This window comes from Gymnodraco acuticeps, unplaced genomic scaffold, assembly GCF_902827175.1.
Source record: "Gymnodraco acuticeps unplaced genomic scaffold, fGymAcu1.1, whole genome shotgun sequence".
Lineage (NCBI taxonomy): Eukaryota > Metazoa > Chordata > Actinopteri > Perciformes > Bathydraconidae > Gymnodraco > Gymnodraco acuticeps.
In genome coordinates, this window is record NW_022992351.1 from 4,158,475 (window position 1) to 4,175,935 (window position 17,461).

At 41.2% G+C, this 17,461-nt stretch overlaps 1 protein-coding gene across 1 annotated transcript in view; it reads right to left on the reverse strand.

Moving 5' to 3' along the window:
* noc2l (NOC2-like nucleolar associated transcriptional repressor) overlaps window positions 1-17,461 on the reverse strand; it is a 40,432-nt gene that overhangs the window by 8,177 nt on the left and 14,794 nt on the right. Inside the window, exon 14 of the mRNA XM_034209464.1 lies at window positions 15,609-15,752. Coding sequence (XP_034065355.1) covers window positions 15,609-15,752 — 144 coding nt within the window. The remainder of the gene's footprint in view (window positions 1-15,608; window positions 15,753-17,461) is intronic.

A 17,461-nucleotide genomic window follows, 5' to 3' on the forward strand; every position in this document is an offset into this window, starting at 1 on the left:
CATAGACGTTAAAAACCTATGGATTAACCGATTCAGCCGCGTTTTTTCTCATTTGAATGCCATTGAACACGTATTTTGATCAGATTGACAGCTACGGCGGTGAGACGATCTCCCTAGAAGCTCTGTGAAGGTACGTGTTGTGATGACTGTATTTGCTTCCCCTGTCGCGAGTCCGGATCACTCAGTGATGATACTATGTACCTACATAATCTGTGGAGTCTCAGCTTTAATCGGACATATTGTATGTGCAGCTACGATAAGTAATAAGGGTACTTTTATCTTGAGATCTGTGCCAATGTCCGTTAGCATTTTTCGCTCAGGGGTCATTTAGATGCTTCTTATGAGACTTGTGTTTTGTTTTGGTAAACATGGTTTGTATCGTCAGTTAGCTGAGATTATTTCCGTTAATCTGGTATAACACATTAATAGGTTCTTAAATATTAAGATCCCCTGAGACACAGTATCGTGAAAAATTTTTTTTTTACATTACGTTTTTTTTACATTACGTTTTTTATGAATTGAACAACAGAAAAATAATCGTTCGATTAGTCGACTAATCGATCAAATAATCGCCCGATTAATCGTTTTCAAAATAATCGTTTCCCCCCAGCACTACTGCTCATGTCATCTCTTAAAGATTTTTTGCAAGAAATACCAGCCTGTTGACATGGTCTGGTTTCAGAGATGAGCGCAGGCAGGTGACAATATTGCCACCTGTACTGAAGACCCTCTCTGAAGAGGAACTTGTGGCAGTGCTGCCACATATGACACAGTAAAAAAAGAAAATACTCTGAAGAACCCTTTCTTTGCCATTATATAAAAATAATGTTGCTACAAAAGTATAAATTAGGCTTACTAATAAAACAACTCAGATCTGAAGCTACACAGTAATCTGCTGCAGCAACAGTGCAATAAAAAAGACAACATTAATAGAATCAAACCCATTTTTTGTTGCATTTTATTAGAGTATAAAAAGAAATGCCTTTAAAATAGGATGCAAGCAACACTAGTTTCTGAACTGATAGACTATAATCAATTTAAACAGAACAGATCTTAATGTTTGCATTCTTATACCATTTTGTACAATAATTATCATGAATAAATTCAAACAAACTAAAACTTACAGCAGATTAATAACGGTATCTAAATTGAGTTTTTATTATATCAAAAACCTGTTGAAATGCTGCTGTTATTTTTACTGTCCCACAAAAGCGCGTCGCAGCCTCCAGGAAAGCTTCTTTCATAACTTCGCCGTCTTTGAAAGACTTCATGTGTTTCGCTAGAACACTGACTTTCAGGCCCCTCCCCTTTTGGAGCGTAGGGCAGAATTAGGAGGGAGTTCCGTCTCGTAGCGTTTGTGCACTGTTTTGAAATGCCGCTCCTAAATTACCCTTCTTCGATAAAGCCACGCTCGCATTGCAGATGAGACAGATGGACTTTCAATTGGAATAGTTACAAAAATAATCATCCTCCCGCTCGGAGTTAAAATTATATATTTTGGGCTTTTTTGCTTCTGCCATAATTGCGGTCTTGTGTGTGTGCGGACTGTCACTCCTGTTGACCATCCATGCTGTTGACACGGACAACGTCAGCGAACTAGTGCACTGCTCACCAGCCACGCCCGGACACATGGGGTGAGGCCGGCCAATCACAAAGCTTTGATGCGTTCAAGTGCATTATTCTGGCACGGGAACATTATGTTACAGGACATTAACGATAAAACAGAATATTGTTGTTCTATTTTTAGACACATCTCGCGATCGACTGGGAATCTCCCCGCGACCCTTATTTTTAACTAGTTGCTGCTTTTGTTCTGACATCTTCGCTTGCGCTGAACACTCACAACACATGTCACTCCCACGTGGCCGAGTGGGCTTTTAGGGAGGGGCGAAAGCGCACCCAGCAAAATAATCGTATTTTGTCAATTATGCTGTTTTCATAATCGTCGCAAGCCATAATCGTAATCGCGATTAAAATACGATTAATTGCACAGCCCTAGCAGGTGTACTCAAATACAAATCTTAAAACATTTTTTTCAATAAGACAAAGGTCCGTTTATTACGGTCATTCAAACAATTGCAACAAGATTCTTAACACGATGTTGCAAAAACAAAAATAATCTGTATGCAGCAGTTTTCATTGTTATTGTGTCTGTGCTTGTCGCAGTGTAAGAGCTGCACAGTTATGAATAAAGGCAGCTGCACCCTATTTCATTCAGCATTCCCATTATTGCTTTATAAATGTCTTGCCCCCTTGTGTGTCCACTGAGGTTCGTCAGGCCCAACACATCTTCAACAAACTCCCCCTTTGCCTCATCATAAAAACTAAGCAACTGAGCATTGTCAGTGGACTCATCCATAGCTAAGGAAATGCACTGTGCATTTTTTTATTCCATCACAAAGCTGATGAATCAAATCACCAGCCAGTATTTATGTTCTTCTGGTTGCTGTGGAATCTGAGAGGGGGATTTGCTTGATTTGACCTGTTATTTCCTCTTTTTGTTTGCCTTCAACATGGTCGCCATCACTTCAGTCATGCATTCTTTTATACTTCAGTTATGATCCAGTGGAAGGTCCTTACCTACTGGCCTAGTTAAATCAAAGTGGTTACTTTTTTTTGGCTGGGCAGTGTAGTTTTACACCGTCTTATTTGACTTTCTCAGGACTTAAAACAGTTTTTTGGGGCAGACCCCCACAAGGAAAAAAATATATTTACACACGTAAGGTCATCATCTTAACAGTTTTGTATGCTCATCAGTGAGCAGAGCATCAAGTTGACATGTCTATTACAGCTGAATGCGGCGATTACCATTTTGTTCAGCAAAACGCCTCACAAACTTATTGAGATCCAACAGCTTTAGTGCGTTTTGATTCAATGCTGAGTACAGCCAAACTTGACAGTCTCTTTTCTGTCATTGTAGACCGCAAATACCTCATCCGAATGCTTCTCGTTTTGCGCCGTCCCGTTCAAATGAAATCGCCGCCAATCATATTTCCACGCTCGCGCCAGAGCCGGGGTTACAAGACGTGCGTCTTGTGCTGCATTCACTTGCATTCGGACATTAGAGACTTTCTCTCATAAATGTCCGATGAGCCACAACTTTTCTTTCAAAACAAAGCTGCCAACTGGGGTGGCAGCTGGGGTTGCAAGGCCTATTTTTAGGGTGGCAGTTGCCACCCCATGCCACCCCGGTAGGTGAAACTAGGCTACTAGCTAGCTACAGTACAGATGCAACTAGATGAGCTGTTAACTCTCGCTCTTTTTTTTTTTCTTTTTTTTTTTTAAACACACGCATTTTTCCCACCCGCATTCCGCGAAGACCCGCCCTACTGTGCCTCTGATTCGCAGACTGTTGGTGGGGGGAAAAAAACGCTGACGGGATGCTGAATGTGATTGGACCAATGTGTTGACAGATACACACAGACAGTGGAACAGTCGTACATGCAGAGCGCTGTTTGCAGTGGACATAGCGGAGAATTTTGACTTGTTGCGTTGTGGCGATGTCTCGCAGATAACACAGATAATACATATGAAAAGTATAATTTGCTCAGAGTCCAGAGACAGTTGTGGTTCGGTCCGGATCCGGACCAGAGTCTGGACTTTGAGGATGCCATCAATGCTTATAATTAAAACATTTGATATATATTATTCTGAAATGGGCCAATCTGCATAATGAGTACTTTATTATTATTTAGTATTCCTACACTCTGGTACTTCTACTTTCTGAATACTTCATCCCTTTCTGCTTATAGGCCAACCGACTGCTCTCCTCAACTTCCAATTAGCTATAACTGTATAGATGGATACAAGTTTCATGGTATATAAATGTTGAGTAAACTAAACAACTACAAGCAGCAGCATTTGTATTCCACTGTACAGTATTTAATTCCGTCTTTATTTGATCTTACGTTCATTTAGTTTTCTTATTTCTGCATTAACCTGCACATTGGTCACTTGCAGAAACTATCTACATTTTTTTCCCTTCCTATTTGTCTTTATTCTGCATTTGGTGTTGTTGATATCTTATGTATGTATAATAGGGATGTTGAGATTCACCGATTCGCATCGGTGCACCGGCATAAACGTTCAAAATGCAGTTGAAAGAGTGCACTTCGGCTACAGTTTGGGTTAAACTTGCGAGGGATCAATTGTAGCGGCATTGCATCGGTAAAAAAACTATTTATTCATATAATATCCTCTCATCCTGTCACAGGGTTCTTACACCTTTTCCAAAGTCAAATTCAAGTACTTTTCAAGCATCTTACAGCTGTTGTAAATTACATACACATACTCAAATGATTATTTCCCTAACTCACAATAAATCAGATGTTCTTTATGCTATAAACAACCAAATGTGTGTTTCATAATAGCATTCTACATGAGGATGAAAAATTAAAGAAAAGAAAACTAAGTTTAATATTTCAAAATGAGTGACCCATCTGTACGTAGACTGGGCATCCCATATAACTTGGCTGAGCAAATATAAAACAATGTATTTAATACCTTTAGTTACTTTACAGATGTGGATGAATGATGTGAAATATAATCAAGTGTTAATCAGACTTTAGTTCCACCTGGAGTAACAAGCTACCCTGCAGTATACAAAGTCATTACAACTACACTGAACAAAAATATAAATGCAACACTTTTGTTTTTGCTCACATTTTTCATGAGATGAACTCAAAGATCTAAAACATTTTCTATACACACAAAATAACCATTTCTCTCAAATATTGTTCACAAATCTGAAAACATCTGTGATAGTGAGCACTTCTCCTTTGCCGAGATAATCCATCCCACCTCACAGGTGTGGCATATCAAGATGCTGATTAGACAGCATGATTATTGCACAGGTGTGCCTTAGGCTGGCCACAATAAAAGGCCACTCTGAAACATGCAGTTTTGCTTTATTGGGGGGGGTCTGAAAACCAGTCAGTATCCGGTGTGACCACCATTTGCCTCACGCAGTGCAACACATCTCCTTCGCATAGAGTTGATCAGGTTGTTGATTGTGGCCTGTGGAATTTTTGGTCCACTCCTCTTCAATGGCTGTGCGAAGTTGCTGGATATTGGCAGGAACTGGAACACGCCGTCGTATACGCCGATCCAGAGCATCCCAAACATGCTCAATGGGTGACATGTCCGGTGAGTATGCTGGCCATGCAAGAACTGGGATGTTTTCAGCCTCCAGGAATTGTGTACAGATCCTTGCAACATGGGGCCGTGCATTATCATGCTGCAACATGAGGTGATGGTCGTGGATGAATGGCACAACAATGGGCCTCAGGATCTCGTCACGGTATCTCTGTGCATTCACAATGCCATCAATAAAATGCACCCGTGTTTCGTCGTCCATAACATACGCCTGTCCATACCATTACCCCACCACCACCATGGGCCACTCGATTCACAACATTGACATCAGAACCGCTCACCCACACGACGCCACTCACACTGTCTGCCATTTCCCCTGAACAGTGAAAACCGGGATTCATCCGTGAAGAGAACACCTCTCCAACGTGCCAGACGCCATCGAATGTGAGCATTTGCCCACTCAAGTCGGTTACGACGACGAACCGGAGTCAGGTCGAGACCCTGATGAGGACGACGAGCATGCAGATGAGCTTCCCTGAGACGGTTTCTGACAGTTTGTGCAGAAATTCTTTGGTTATGCAAACCGATTGTTGCAGCAGCTGTCCAAGTGGCTGGTCTCAGACGATCTTGGAGGTGAACATGCTGGATGTGGAGGTCCTGGGCTGGTGTGGTTACACGTGGTCTGCAGTTGTGAGGCCGGTTGGATGTACTGCCAAATTCTCTGAAACGCCTTTGGAGACGGCTTATGGTAGAGAAATGAACATTCAATTCACGGGCAACAGCTCTGGTGGACATTCCTGCTGTCAGCATGCCAATTGCACGCTCCCTCAAAAACTTGCGACATCTGTGGCATTGTGCTGTGTGATAAAACTGAACATTTTAGAGTGGCCTTTTATTGTGGCCAGCCTAAGGCACACCTGTGCAATAATCATGCTGTCTAATCAGCATCTTGATATGCCACACTTGTGAGGTGGGATGGATTATCTGGGCAAAGGAGAAGTGCTCACTATCACAGATTTTTTCAGATTTGTGAACAATATTTGAGAGAAATGGTTATTTTGTGTGTATAGAAAATGTTTTAGATCTTTGAGTTCATCTCATGAAAAATGGGAGCAAAAACAAAAGTGTTGCATTTATATTTTTGTTCAGTGTTTTTGTTTTACATGATTGATGATACAACAATTACATGATGGGATTAAAGCAAAATGTAGTTTTACTTGTATAATACTTCAAGATTTTATACAAAAGCCTGTTTCTAAAATTATCAACCATAGCGACGCGGTCACATCCTCAGTTTATAATTTATAACATACGAACAAGCTAAGGTCTAATTACGCAACCAAGTCTCACTGCATTTCCTGTTATAGTCACAAAATAAATGTAATCTATTGATTCGTGTTCGTTTTCATATGTTTTCAAATAAACAAAGTCTTGGCTTTCAGAATATTAAACTTGTTTCGGCAAATTGAGATGATAAATACAACTTTGAAGCTTCTAACGGCATAATTACAAGCGGAGAACGGAGTAATTTAATGTCACAGCAAGCATAACAACAGCCAGTGTTTCTTGCGCAAACGCAAAAATACACAAACACACACACCCTCGCAAGCTTCCCCCAGACCAGTAATACAAATGAAAATGTGTCTTCGGGTCAATGTGATTGATTTCGATAGAGCAAGTCACATTTGGTTTAGGCACGAAACATAATACCAGTAGAAATACATTGCTTTTAAAATCGCTCTGTGTCGAATCAATAGATTATATTTCGTGACTATAACACGAAATGCCGTGAGACTGGGTTGAATTATAACAGTGAGTGCTTCATCCTCTGAACACCACACGATGGCGACTGTAACGCACATAACATAGGTACGCTCCTCTGAAATGATTGTCCCCTGCAATTATTATTATCCCTCATCGAGTTCGCTATTCAGCTTGCTAACGTTAGCTTAAACAAACGTAACATGCAACGTTAGCCTAATCTAAAAATGCTCTACTACGGCGTACCTTTCATGTGGCTCGTCAGTGCACTCTCCCATCGTTATTTTTTGCAAACTTTGCAGGAGGCTACTCGTGGGCTTGACCCTCGTCTTAGCCATGGCTTGTATTTGTCTTCTGCTAGCCAACGCTCGTTGAAACTGCAACCTCCTGGCACACTGTCATCTATCACTCTCATCAGAATGCCCAGGTCACACTTAACAAAAACACTTTCCGGTCACGCGCATAGTGCGGGAAGGCCGGAGCGGAGCTGTTTTATGTAAAAGCGAAGCAATTAAGCTTGCTCCGACTTCTTTATTTTCTTTTAATCAAAAAAGCGAAGTAAAGCATGTACAATTTCAAGCACTTTATCCCAAATTCAAGCACCATTCCCAAAATGCAAGCACTTTTCAAACCTTGAAAACACCTCGTACAATTTCAAGCATTTTCAAGGATTTCCAGCATCCGTACGAACCCTGCTGTCAGCACTCAGCAGACACGATCTTTGATGTTTGCTTCGTCACTACGGAGGCCGAGAGTCTCAGTATTCAACAAACATGGAGGTCGAGGAGAAAGAGAAATACGGACAACTTGAAAAATCGCTCGCAAATTGTAAACGATGCCGTGCCGCTTTAAAGTACACAAGTAGGCTAGTACGACGTGGGGTCTGCGTCTGAAAAGAAAAAACTGAAAGTAAGACATACTGTGTGAGTTAAATCACTCACTGAGAGTGGTGTTTAGTTTAAAACAGCCTGTGACTGCCAATAATAGTTTAAATGTCTTCCTTACAATTGTAAGCAGTTATGAAATACCTGTTTGTGAAAGGTTATTTGTATTATTTATTGTTCATATAGAAACCACTGCTTTCTGCTCACTGGTGAGTTAGCCTATGAATGAGTGTTAAGCACATCAGGCTGGCAGTTGTATGGGCATTGCACTATGGTAGTTGTTATTTGCACATTGTTAATCCTGGGCAATGCATCCTTAAATTGTTTAACTGTAAGGTGTTATATAATGGTACTGTACTCTGGAGACAGAGAACACTACTACACTTGTGAAAAGGCCTGTTTGTGAAAGGTCCAAGTGTTTTTTTTTTTTTAAAAAGGTGACCTATCATGCTATATTTACCAGGCTCAAAACCCGAGGGCACAGAGCTTTCGCAGCGGCTGGCCCTAGGCTCTGGAATACTTTGCCCCTTCATGTGAGGTCGGCCCAGACCCTGGGGGATTTTAAATCAACACTTAAAACACACTTTTTCTCTCTGGCTTTTGTTTCATTATTTATTTAGTTATTTATTCATTTAGTTCTTTATTTTAATATTTATAACATAGGATTTCATAAAGTATTTTTTAAATAGTTTATACATTATTCGAATATAGGAATAGTAGATAGGATTACTTCAAATATAGTACCTTATATTTCATATTTTTTCCCTTTAGACCCTTGCGGTTTATTCTTAAAAACGCTTACCCACCCCCCATTTTCCCTCTGCTGGTCTATGGCCTTGTAGAGGGTAACAGGGTACAGAGGGTAACGGGGTACAGAGGGTAACGGGGTACAGAGTCGCTTAGATAAGCGGGGGAGTGCATCTGACGAAGAGATAGGTTGTTGTGCTCCCTATCTCTGTTTCTTATCCTATATCTAATAGACCTGATCGGGTCTTGATAGATTGAGTGGGGAAGTTCATGAGATCTTTCTAGAGGGTTATCAAGAATAACTTTTATCCAATGACCTTTTCCCTCTCTGTCTGTTTCTTGTTTTGTATCTATATCTACGCCGGGATCCGGAGGGTCGAGGCTGATCCTCTTGCTGTAGTCCTGTGTCTTGGATCCTCTATCCTGAGTTCTGGATTAAGTCGTGGACTTCGGGTCGTGGCTGAACCTGTCTCTGCGGTCCTGCCTTGGGTCTCGTCATGCTGCTTCCCTGATGGCTTCCACAGGATTGTAGCTGACATCCTCGTGGATTCATGGTGGTAATTCATTATTACAGACACATGCATTTCCTAACATTCGGTCTATATGCTGTAAAATGTATTATCTCTTCGATTTGCACACGGCATCTATTGCACGTCTGTCTGTCCTGGGAGTTTTCCCCCTTAAACTGTGGGTTTTCTCTGGAAGTTTTTCCTTGTACGATGTGAGGGTCTAAGGACAGAGGCTGTCGTTTTTCTCATACTGATATTCTGAACAATCTGTGCTGTTGTATTTGCTGTAAAGTGTCTCTACTGTAGGCTATTTTTATTATATGTACAGCACTTTGGCTCGACCAAAAATCGTTTATAAATGTGCTATATAAATAAAACTTGATTTGATATATTTGAACAATATATTGTAGGGCCATACATATATAAAGTATATAAATATAGATCCTGCATTTTAGCCATGCCTCATTTCGCTCCATTTGCTCTTTCTAGCCCTGTTTTTTGCAGGGGGCTGATTCTGTGAGCTGCAGCTGACCACGCCCCCCTCCTGCAGGCGAGGGGAGCGTGCTTTGAGATCAGCTGCAGCGGGGAGAAGAGGGGGAGAAAAAGAGATCTTCGTCCTCCGTGTTTTATTCTTATATATGATTATATAGAGTCATTATTCATTTGTTTGTTTTAAAGCTCAATAAATAACAAAGAAGTCCTTTGACCGGCACTTTTCTAATTTTGTCCGGAAGATGGAAATGGAAGAACGGAAATGTTGACCGGCGAAAAAAAATCTAACTGAAACTCTGCCGCACGGTCCCCTCGTTCCTTGGAAGAGGCGGAGAGGTGGGCGTTTGTCATCTGCTGGTGGACTAACCGGAGAGCATTACAGTGCTTGCCTCGACGGGGAGGGATTGTATTGAATAACAGCAGCAGGAGCAAACGCTTGCCTCGGGGAGGGAGAAAAAACAGAAGGGCAACCATGGCAACCATGCGCGGCAAGTCTTCTTCGCTGCTTTTGAGGCAGACTACAGCGCCACTTACAGGCCTGGCATATGTACTACAGCTTCTCCAGCGCTTTCGAGCGGCAATGGCCGGCCGTGGCCCAACCCCACATTCCCCTGATAGGTGGAGAATTGACCACTAGGGATGCCAGCGATTATTCGATTAATCGTTACAGTCTCCATAATCGAATATTATTTTTAAAAATCGATTTTATTTATATATTTTTTTATTATTATTTATGTTTTTTTTTCTGGCTTAGTTTCAACCAAAATATAGACTAATGCTAATAATAGTAATAGTATTAACAATTGTAAATGGCCATTGGTCACACCACCAGTTTGTTTTACTGTAAACTTGGAGGAAGCCTGCATGCAGAGCAGACTGCTGCTGCAGCACGCTACACACCGCCCCCGCCCCCACCCTCCCTCCCTCACACGTGCGACTAAAGATGAACAAAGCGGCAGGTAAAAAGAGTTCCTCCTCGTGGAACTACTTCGAACTTATAAGTACAAAGGAAGTGAAATGCAAGCTCTGCGAAAAGACGTTGGTATCATAGCTCAACCTCAGCAATGCGTTCGCATTTGACAGCCTACAGCCTGTATTAATAATAGCATTGCAATAAATAAATTGCTATAATATTTATTGCAATGCTGCTATCATTAACACAAGCCGTAGCCTGTATTTAATAATGGCAGCATTGCAACAAATACATTGTGCGCGCATAGCGCATCTCCAAATAAAGGCAATGGCAGGCACTTTAGAAAATAACAAAAAATAAACCAACATCATGTTGATGTTGGTTTATTTGTCGCTTATTTTGTTTGTACTGTTAAACATGTTCCAGTAAAGAAAACAACGGAATTCCTTTTGTCTGAGTTTAAAAAAAAAAAAAATGTATTAAAAAAAAAAAAAAATTGTTTTGTCCCGTGGGGGGGGTCGATTAATCGATTATTATTCACCAGGGCTGCCGAATAATCGATTTTGATCATGGTCAGTTTCTGGTAACCCTAGTTTGAACCTGTGACCCGAACACCTACGCACAACCCACTGCGCCACACACGCATTGCATCGTATCGCATGGCGCTTCAAATGTATCGTTAATGTATGGTATCGTTGGCAACGTATAGAGATCGGCCTCTATACGTCGCATCGGCCTCAGTGATGGAGATGCACATCCCCAATGTATAAGGCATTGTTGGAGGACCCTGGGACTTCAATTTTGAATTGCCAAAACTATATTATAGCTATTAACCCTGAGACCCACATAAGACATTTCTGTTTTTGTATATTTTTGTGTTTTGCCTAATAAATTGTAATTTATTTGCAGTAAAATCAAGTTTTACACATCCCAGATATCAGCACAACCTCAGCTAATGATATGTGTCACTCATTAGAGACTTATATACACTATAATAGGGGATATTTGCCCATAAATAAAAAACGGAGCTTGAATTTTTTACTTATTTCTAGGGCTGTCAAACGATTAACATTTTTAATCAGATTAATCACAGCTTAAAAATTAATTAATCATGATTAATCACCATTCGAAATATGTCCAAAATATGCCATTTCTTTATGTATATTGTTGTGGGAATGGAAAGATAAATGAAAGAAGGTGGATATATCCATTTAACATACAGTATGTATGTTTATTATAACATTTTTCTGTGTGTCAAAATGAAAGACACACACTCCTATCAATCATCAAACCGTGGAGTCTTAATTCATTACGTGTTGATTTCTATCAACGGGGGAGTACTTCAGGAAAGTTGACGGGGGGGGCTAGTGGAGTACTTCGTGACCACAGAGTGTGAACGTTGTGATCAGCTGTTTTAGCGCAGTTCTCCAGTGAAGGGGGGGGGGGGGGGGGGGGGAGTTTCCCTCCGCAGCCGGTTGGCGTAGTTTTGGCACAATTTCGTTGTAAGAAGAAGATAATACTTTTGCTGTAGTACAGGGGTGTACATAACTGGTACGCACATAACCTGCGTACCAGTTATGTGCACCCCTGTACTACAGCAAAAGTATTCTCCGTCGGGACTTCCTGCAACAACACCACGCCGTTATCTTGATTCTGATTGGCCAGAAGACATTATCAAAGATGCTCTATTGAGAAGACGATCACTACGTGACAAAAGTTTTCAAAACCGTTTCTGGTCTTTGGTATTTCCAGACAAGTGGCTACTGAAATCAATCTTACTAACTGCTGTCTGTGCAATTTACTCCGCGCGAGTTGGCGGACTTTATTTTGCTTACTTTAACAACATTTTTCATGGTGGGGCTAAGCCATTTCTTGGTATGGGTGTAGCCTACCCCAGCCATACCCTGGCGCTGCCACTGGTGGGATGTATGGGGCGGGCCATTCTGCACATGCGTTAAATGCGTTAAATATTTTAACGCAATTAATTCAAAAAATTAATTACCGCAGTTAACGCGATAATTTTGACAGCATTACTTATTTCATTAAACATAACTGCTAAGCATAACATTGAAAGAAACATTCAACACAGAAAATTGCACACATTTATTATCATTGTAACTGATTAGAAGATTCTAACTTATTCTGTTCATTAGTTATGCCCATTCTTTTGGGCAGTGTCCATGGCCGTTTTTTTTGCGAGGAATTGTCATTTTTTGTCAGAGTACACATGATATATATCATGTCCACAATCACACATGGCATGCTGAGCAGATTCGTCTACATTTTCATCAACATTGTCCCCTTGAAAAATCTGCTCCAAAGCCTCAGCTGTAGTAAACGTCCTTGCCATACCTCAGTTTACTTTCAAAACACTAAAAGAACGTATTCCAACTTTTATTTTGTTTTCGCGCGTGGAATTATACCGGCTCTCGTTTCAGTAAACATAACAGAACAGACAGGCAACCCTCTGAATCAGACTCCGATTGGCTGTGACTGCATCCATTCAGAGTGTCCGATTCAGAAACGTGACTCTTTCACTCTTTACGTCACAAACAAAGATGGTGGATGAGAATAGATCTATAAAAGATAAAACGATAAGCAATGCGCCAGAATCAAGGTGAGACTATCTGCATCTTTGGCTGAAACAGCTGAGAAGTTATGACGCTTTGAACACAACGTGATCTTTGGGATTGTATACGGCCCCGTGGGTCTCAGAGGGTTAAGCATATTACAATAAAGCGTTTAAATATTTTCCAAAAATTTCTTTGCACGAAATTGTTAATTGAAAGAGTGTATTTTAATGTTTCCTCTACAGCTTTTAAGAAAAACTGTAAACCTAACCCTCTAACCCTCAATACAGTCTGGGGTGAAGAAGTGTGTTACCTAATACCAACAGATATAAAAAAGAAAACGTCCAGAGTACCTGGAAGTTTAAACGAGTGTAGTAAAGATGCTCTTTGAAGAGAAAAATAGAATGGTCAAAAACACTTTTCTGGCAATAAAAAGCCGTTAACCTGTTAAGCCCTGAGCCTGTTTTTCAGGTCTCAGGCTCGAAAATGACATTCCCAGAACAAATGACCATTACTTCCCTTCTAAAAGGGTTAAATTAATAATCTTTTTTTCTCAAAGTAATGATAAACCTGTGAGTTGGATGTAGAAAAGTCAGAATCAATATAGATGTATTTTTATTTTAAAGAAAATTCAGATTGAACATGGTAAAAAACTGCATATTTTGTACTTATAGTGAAAACTAACCTTGGATGATGGTAAGGTAGACTAAAAGCTTTAGGAATCCAAATACAACATATAATAAGTACCCTGTATCAAGATTGATGCAAAACAAGTGACATTTGACCTTGACAGATTTAGCAAAAAAGAACCTCTTCTGGGGCCATTTGGGTGGATTTTCCTTATCTCTGGCCCCTCTTGTTCGATTTTGACATGTGACATCTCTTTCTGACCGTTAGAGCCAATAGAATCGAAGGGGAATCTCCCCACACGGTAACAAAAAAAAATGGCGTCTTCGCACAAGCAGTTTTGCTCCAGAGCGAAGCTGTCTCTAGGTTTGACATCTCAAAACCGAAAAGCTGATTTATTGCTCATGGATTATCAGAAATCATTTCAAAGGGACACAGACACATTGGATTAACTTCAGCATCGTTTTAATGCCATTGAAGACCACTTTTGACCAGACTACCTCACAGGTGAGCCATTTTGCAGTTTTTGGCTAACTAGCCCCATATATTTTGATGTGTGTTCTTGTTATTATCTCCGAGAGTTCGTATCATTGATTGATAATGACGGCCCGTCTACACTACAGGCGTCAAAAAATGCTTTCAACGCTTCGCCCATTCATTTGAATGGGGTGACGTAGGATATTTTCAAACTTCGCCGAACTGCATTGTGGGTAGCATGGCAAGGCGTTGCAAGCATCGCGAGCGTCTATCGGCGTCAAAAGTTGAACAATGTTCAACTTTTGAGGCTCGATGCTTGCTCGAAGCTGGCGTCAGCCAATGAAATCCCGTTTATGCAAATCTGCCAGTACAAGCGAGCCAATCAAACCGCGTTTATGCTGGGAGAGACTACGCAGGTCATTTCCTCATATTCAAAAGAATTGAGGGAAAATTCATTATAGCGGTAGTGAATCACCCGGTGCTGTATGATCAGTCTCTGTTCATCTACCGGGATACAAACCGGAGGAGCGAGGCATGGAGGGAGGTGGCAGAGACAGTGGATGAAACTGGTAGGTTTTCGCCTGTTTGGGGATTTTATATCCAGTTTACTTCGTTTTAACATTGCTATTGCTTTGTATGTCGGGGGCGGGAGATTCATGTTATTGGTTGTTGGTCGCAAAAAATCGCCAAGCCTCAGACACGCCCAGCTTCAAGCTTTTTCGACGCCTGTAGTGTAGACGGGCCGTGAGGGTACCCATCGATTCTGTGTCTCCTCACGATGTGAAACGATGGGTTGGATGTGCAGCAAAGATAAAGAATAAGGTTCTGTGAGTGAATTTCGGTGCAGTCATCTGTTAGCATTTTTCGCTCGTTGCTAATTCAGAGGCTCAGCGTTAGCATTGTGGGGTTTTAAAAAAAAAAAATCAAATGTAAATGATCAGTTAGATGAGTTTCTTTCCGTTACATGGATATAAAACATTCATAGTTTATTAAATGAACATGCCCTCAGACACTGTTTTCTGCAAGATATTGCAGGAGGCCCCCGGAACCGGGGTCTCTCGGGCTTAACAGGTTAATCACATGGCCGCTTCATGGGAATACTTTTTGTCTTCAACATTAAAAAGCCATCTGATAAAGGCTTTTAAAACTTGTTTTCTTAATTATTGAGCCAACAATACTCAATTAAGAAAGACTGCAACTTTTGATAATAACACCTGATTAGCATCTTTGGATATCTATAACTGAGTGAACTGGTCTGTTTTTGTAACCTTTTAGTTTAACTGGCCAGCGATAGAACCAGCTAAGGTGACAGAAGTTTGTACGTCAGCCATCACATGCTTGCATTTAAAACTGATGTAACAAAAATCTAAAAGGTCCACAAAAACATATTATTAGGAGAGAAAAACTGACAATAAATAGAAGCAAATGAAAGAGGTAAAATGAGGACTCTGGAGAGGCAGCCTCTGAAATCAGGACATTTATCCGGACCTCCATCATTGAGTCTTCACATATATACACACACACACACACTCACCACAGCGGTGGCATCGGCCACTCCGAAGGCGGCCTTCTGTCTCCGCGCTGTGATGTAGCTGCTGTTCTCCTGTACCTTTTCCAGCAGCTGGCGCACTGGCTTGCAGTAATTGGCCACTTTGCATTCCTTCAGGAACGCTTTCAGCTGTAGGGGACATGGAGGGGGAGTATGAGAAAGGAGGAACCCATGTAAAAAAAAAATTCATCCAGTTTGCCCATACGGTTTGTTCTGTCACAGCTGAGGAGGGTTTGTGGTCGTTTCCCCTGAGGGGGGCCGATGAAGCCTGGCAGATCCTGAATCATCTATTCAGACAGGTTTTTAACTCGGGAAATGATGTTCAGAGCCACTGCTTCCTTATTAGTTCAGACTGAATCAATGTCATTGTGTGTGTGTGTGTGTGTGTGTGTGTGTGTGTGTGTGTGTGTGTGTGTGTGTGTGTGTGTGTGTGTGTGTGTGTGTGTGTGTGTGTGTGTGTGTGTGTGTAGCCATCAACATAAAAAAGACCCAAATCCTCCACCAACCACCACCAAACAGCAGTACGCCTGTCCTACCCCCAAACATCTCCATTGACAACATCAGACTGGAAAATGTGGACTACTTCCCATACCTTGGCAGCCTCCTAGGGATGCATACCGGTATCCGGTATTACCGAAATACCGGTGGCTACGGTATACCGTACCGAAATCAGATCCGATTTCGATACTTAACATTTTTTTTAATTTTAAAAGTGAGTCCGTGGCCCGTGATGGCGGGTGTTATAAATTAGATTGCATTATTGTTTTTCTTCATATTTTATGTATTTTTCATTGTTTGTTCAATACAAGGTAAAAGTCCCACAAATGAACTGTGATGGGATTTGTTTTCTCTCACCAGTGAAGGCAAATGTTGATTTTAAAGATGAGATTTGTTTGTTTGTGCAATGCCGAGATCTTATGACCTTTAATTTATTATTTATTTGTTCTCTAGTCGAATCTCAGGTTTAACATTAATTATAACGGTCTGTTTGCATTGACAAGATGTGCTATTCACGCGGCACACCTGATGGCGGGTGTTATAAAAGATATTCCATAATCTGTTTTCTTCATATTTTTAATGTATTTTTCATTGTTTGTTCAGTACTAAAAGGTCCAAGAAGTCCCACAATTGAATTTAATATTCATTTGACATGTTAACTATATCGTAAAGCGCTTCATGGGAGTAATTGTGGGATGATACATTTTCAAAGTATCACGATATGTATCGGTTGAGTATCGGTATCGTTCAGTGGTATCGGTATCGTAAAAAAAGTCAATGATATGCATTCCTACAGCCTCCTATCATCAAAAGCTGTTATTGATGATGAAATACACCATCGCCTCAGCTGTGCCAGTGAGGCTTTCTCAAGGCTAAGGAAGAGAGTCTTTGAGAACCGTGACCTCCAAGCAAAGACCAAAATCTTGGTCTATAAAGCTGTGGTGCTCCCCACTCTTCTGTATGGATCAGAAGCCTGGACCACATACAGCAGGCACTTAAAGGCACTTGAGGCATACCATCAGAGATCCCGCCGAAAAATCCTCAGGATTAGCTGGGAGGAAGGGCGCACTAACACCAGCGTCCTGGAGGAGGCTGACATTCCCACCATCACTGCCACCATTGCCCAAAACCAGCTCAGATGGACTGACCATGTTATCCGCATGCCTGACTCTCGCCTCCCAAAACAACTCCTTGATTCCCAGCTTGTTAAAGGGAAACGGGCCCCTGGAGGCCAAAAGAAGAGGGACAAAGATAACATAAAAACAAACCTAAAGAAGTGCCACATAGACCTAAAAGCTTGGGAAGACATGGCAACAGACAGGGCGACCTGGAGAAACCTT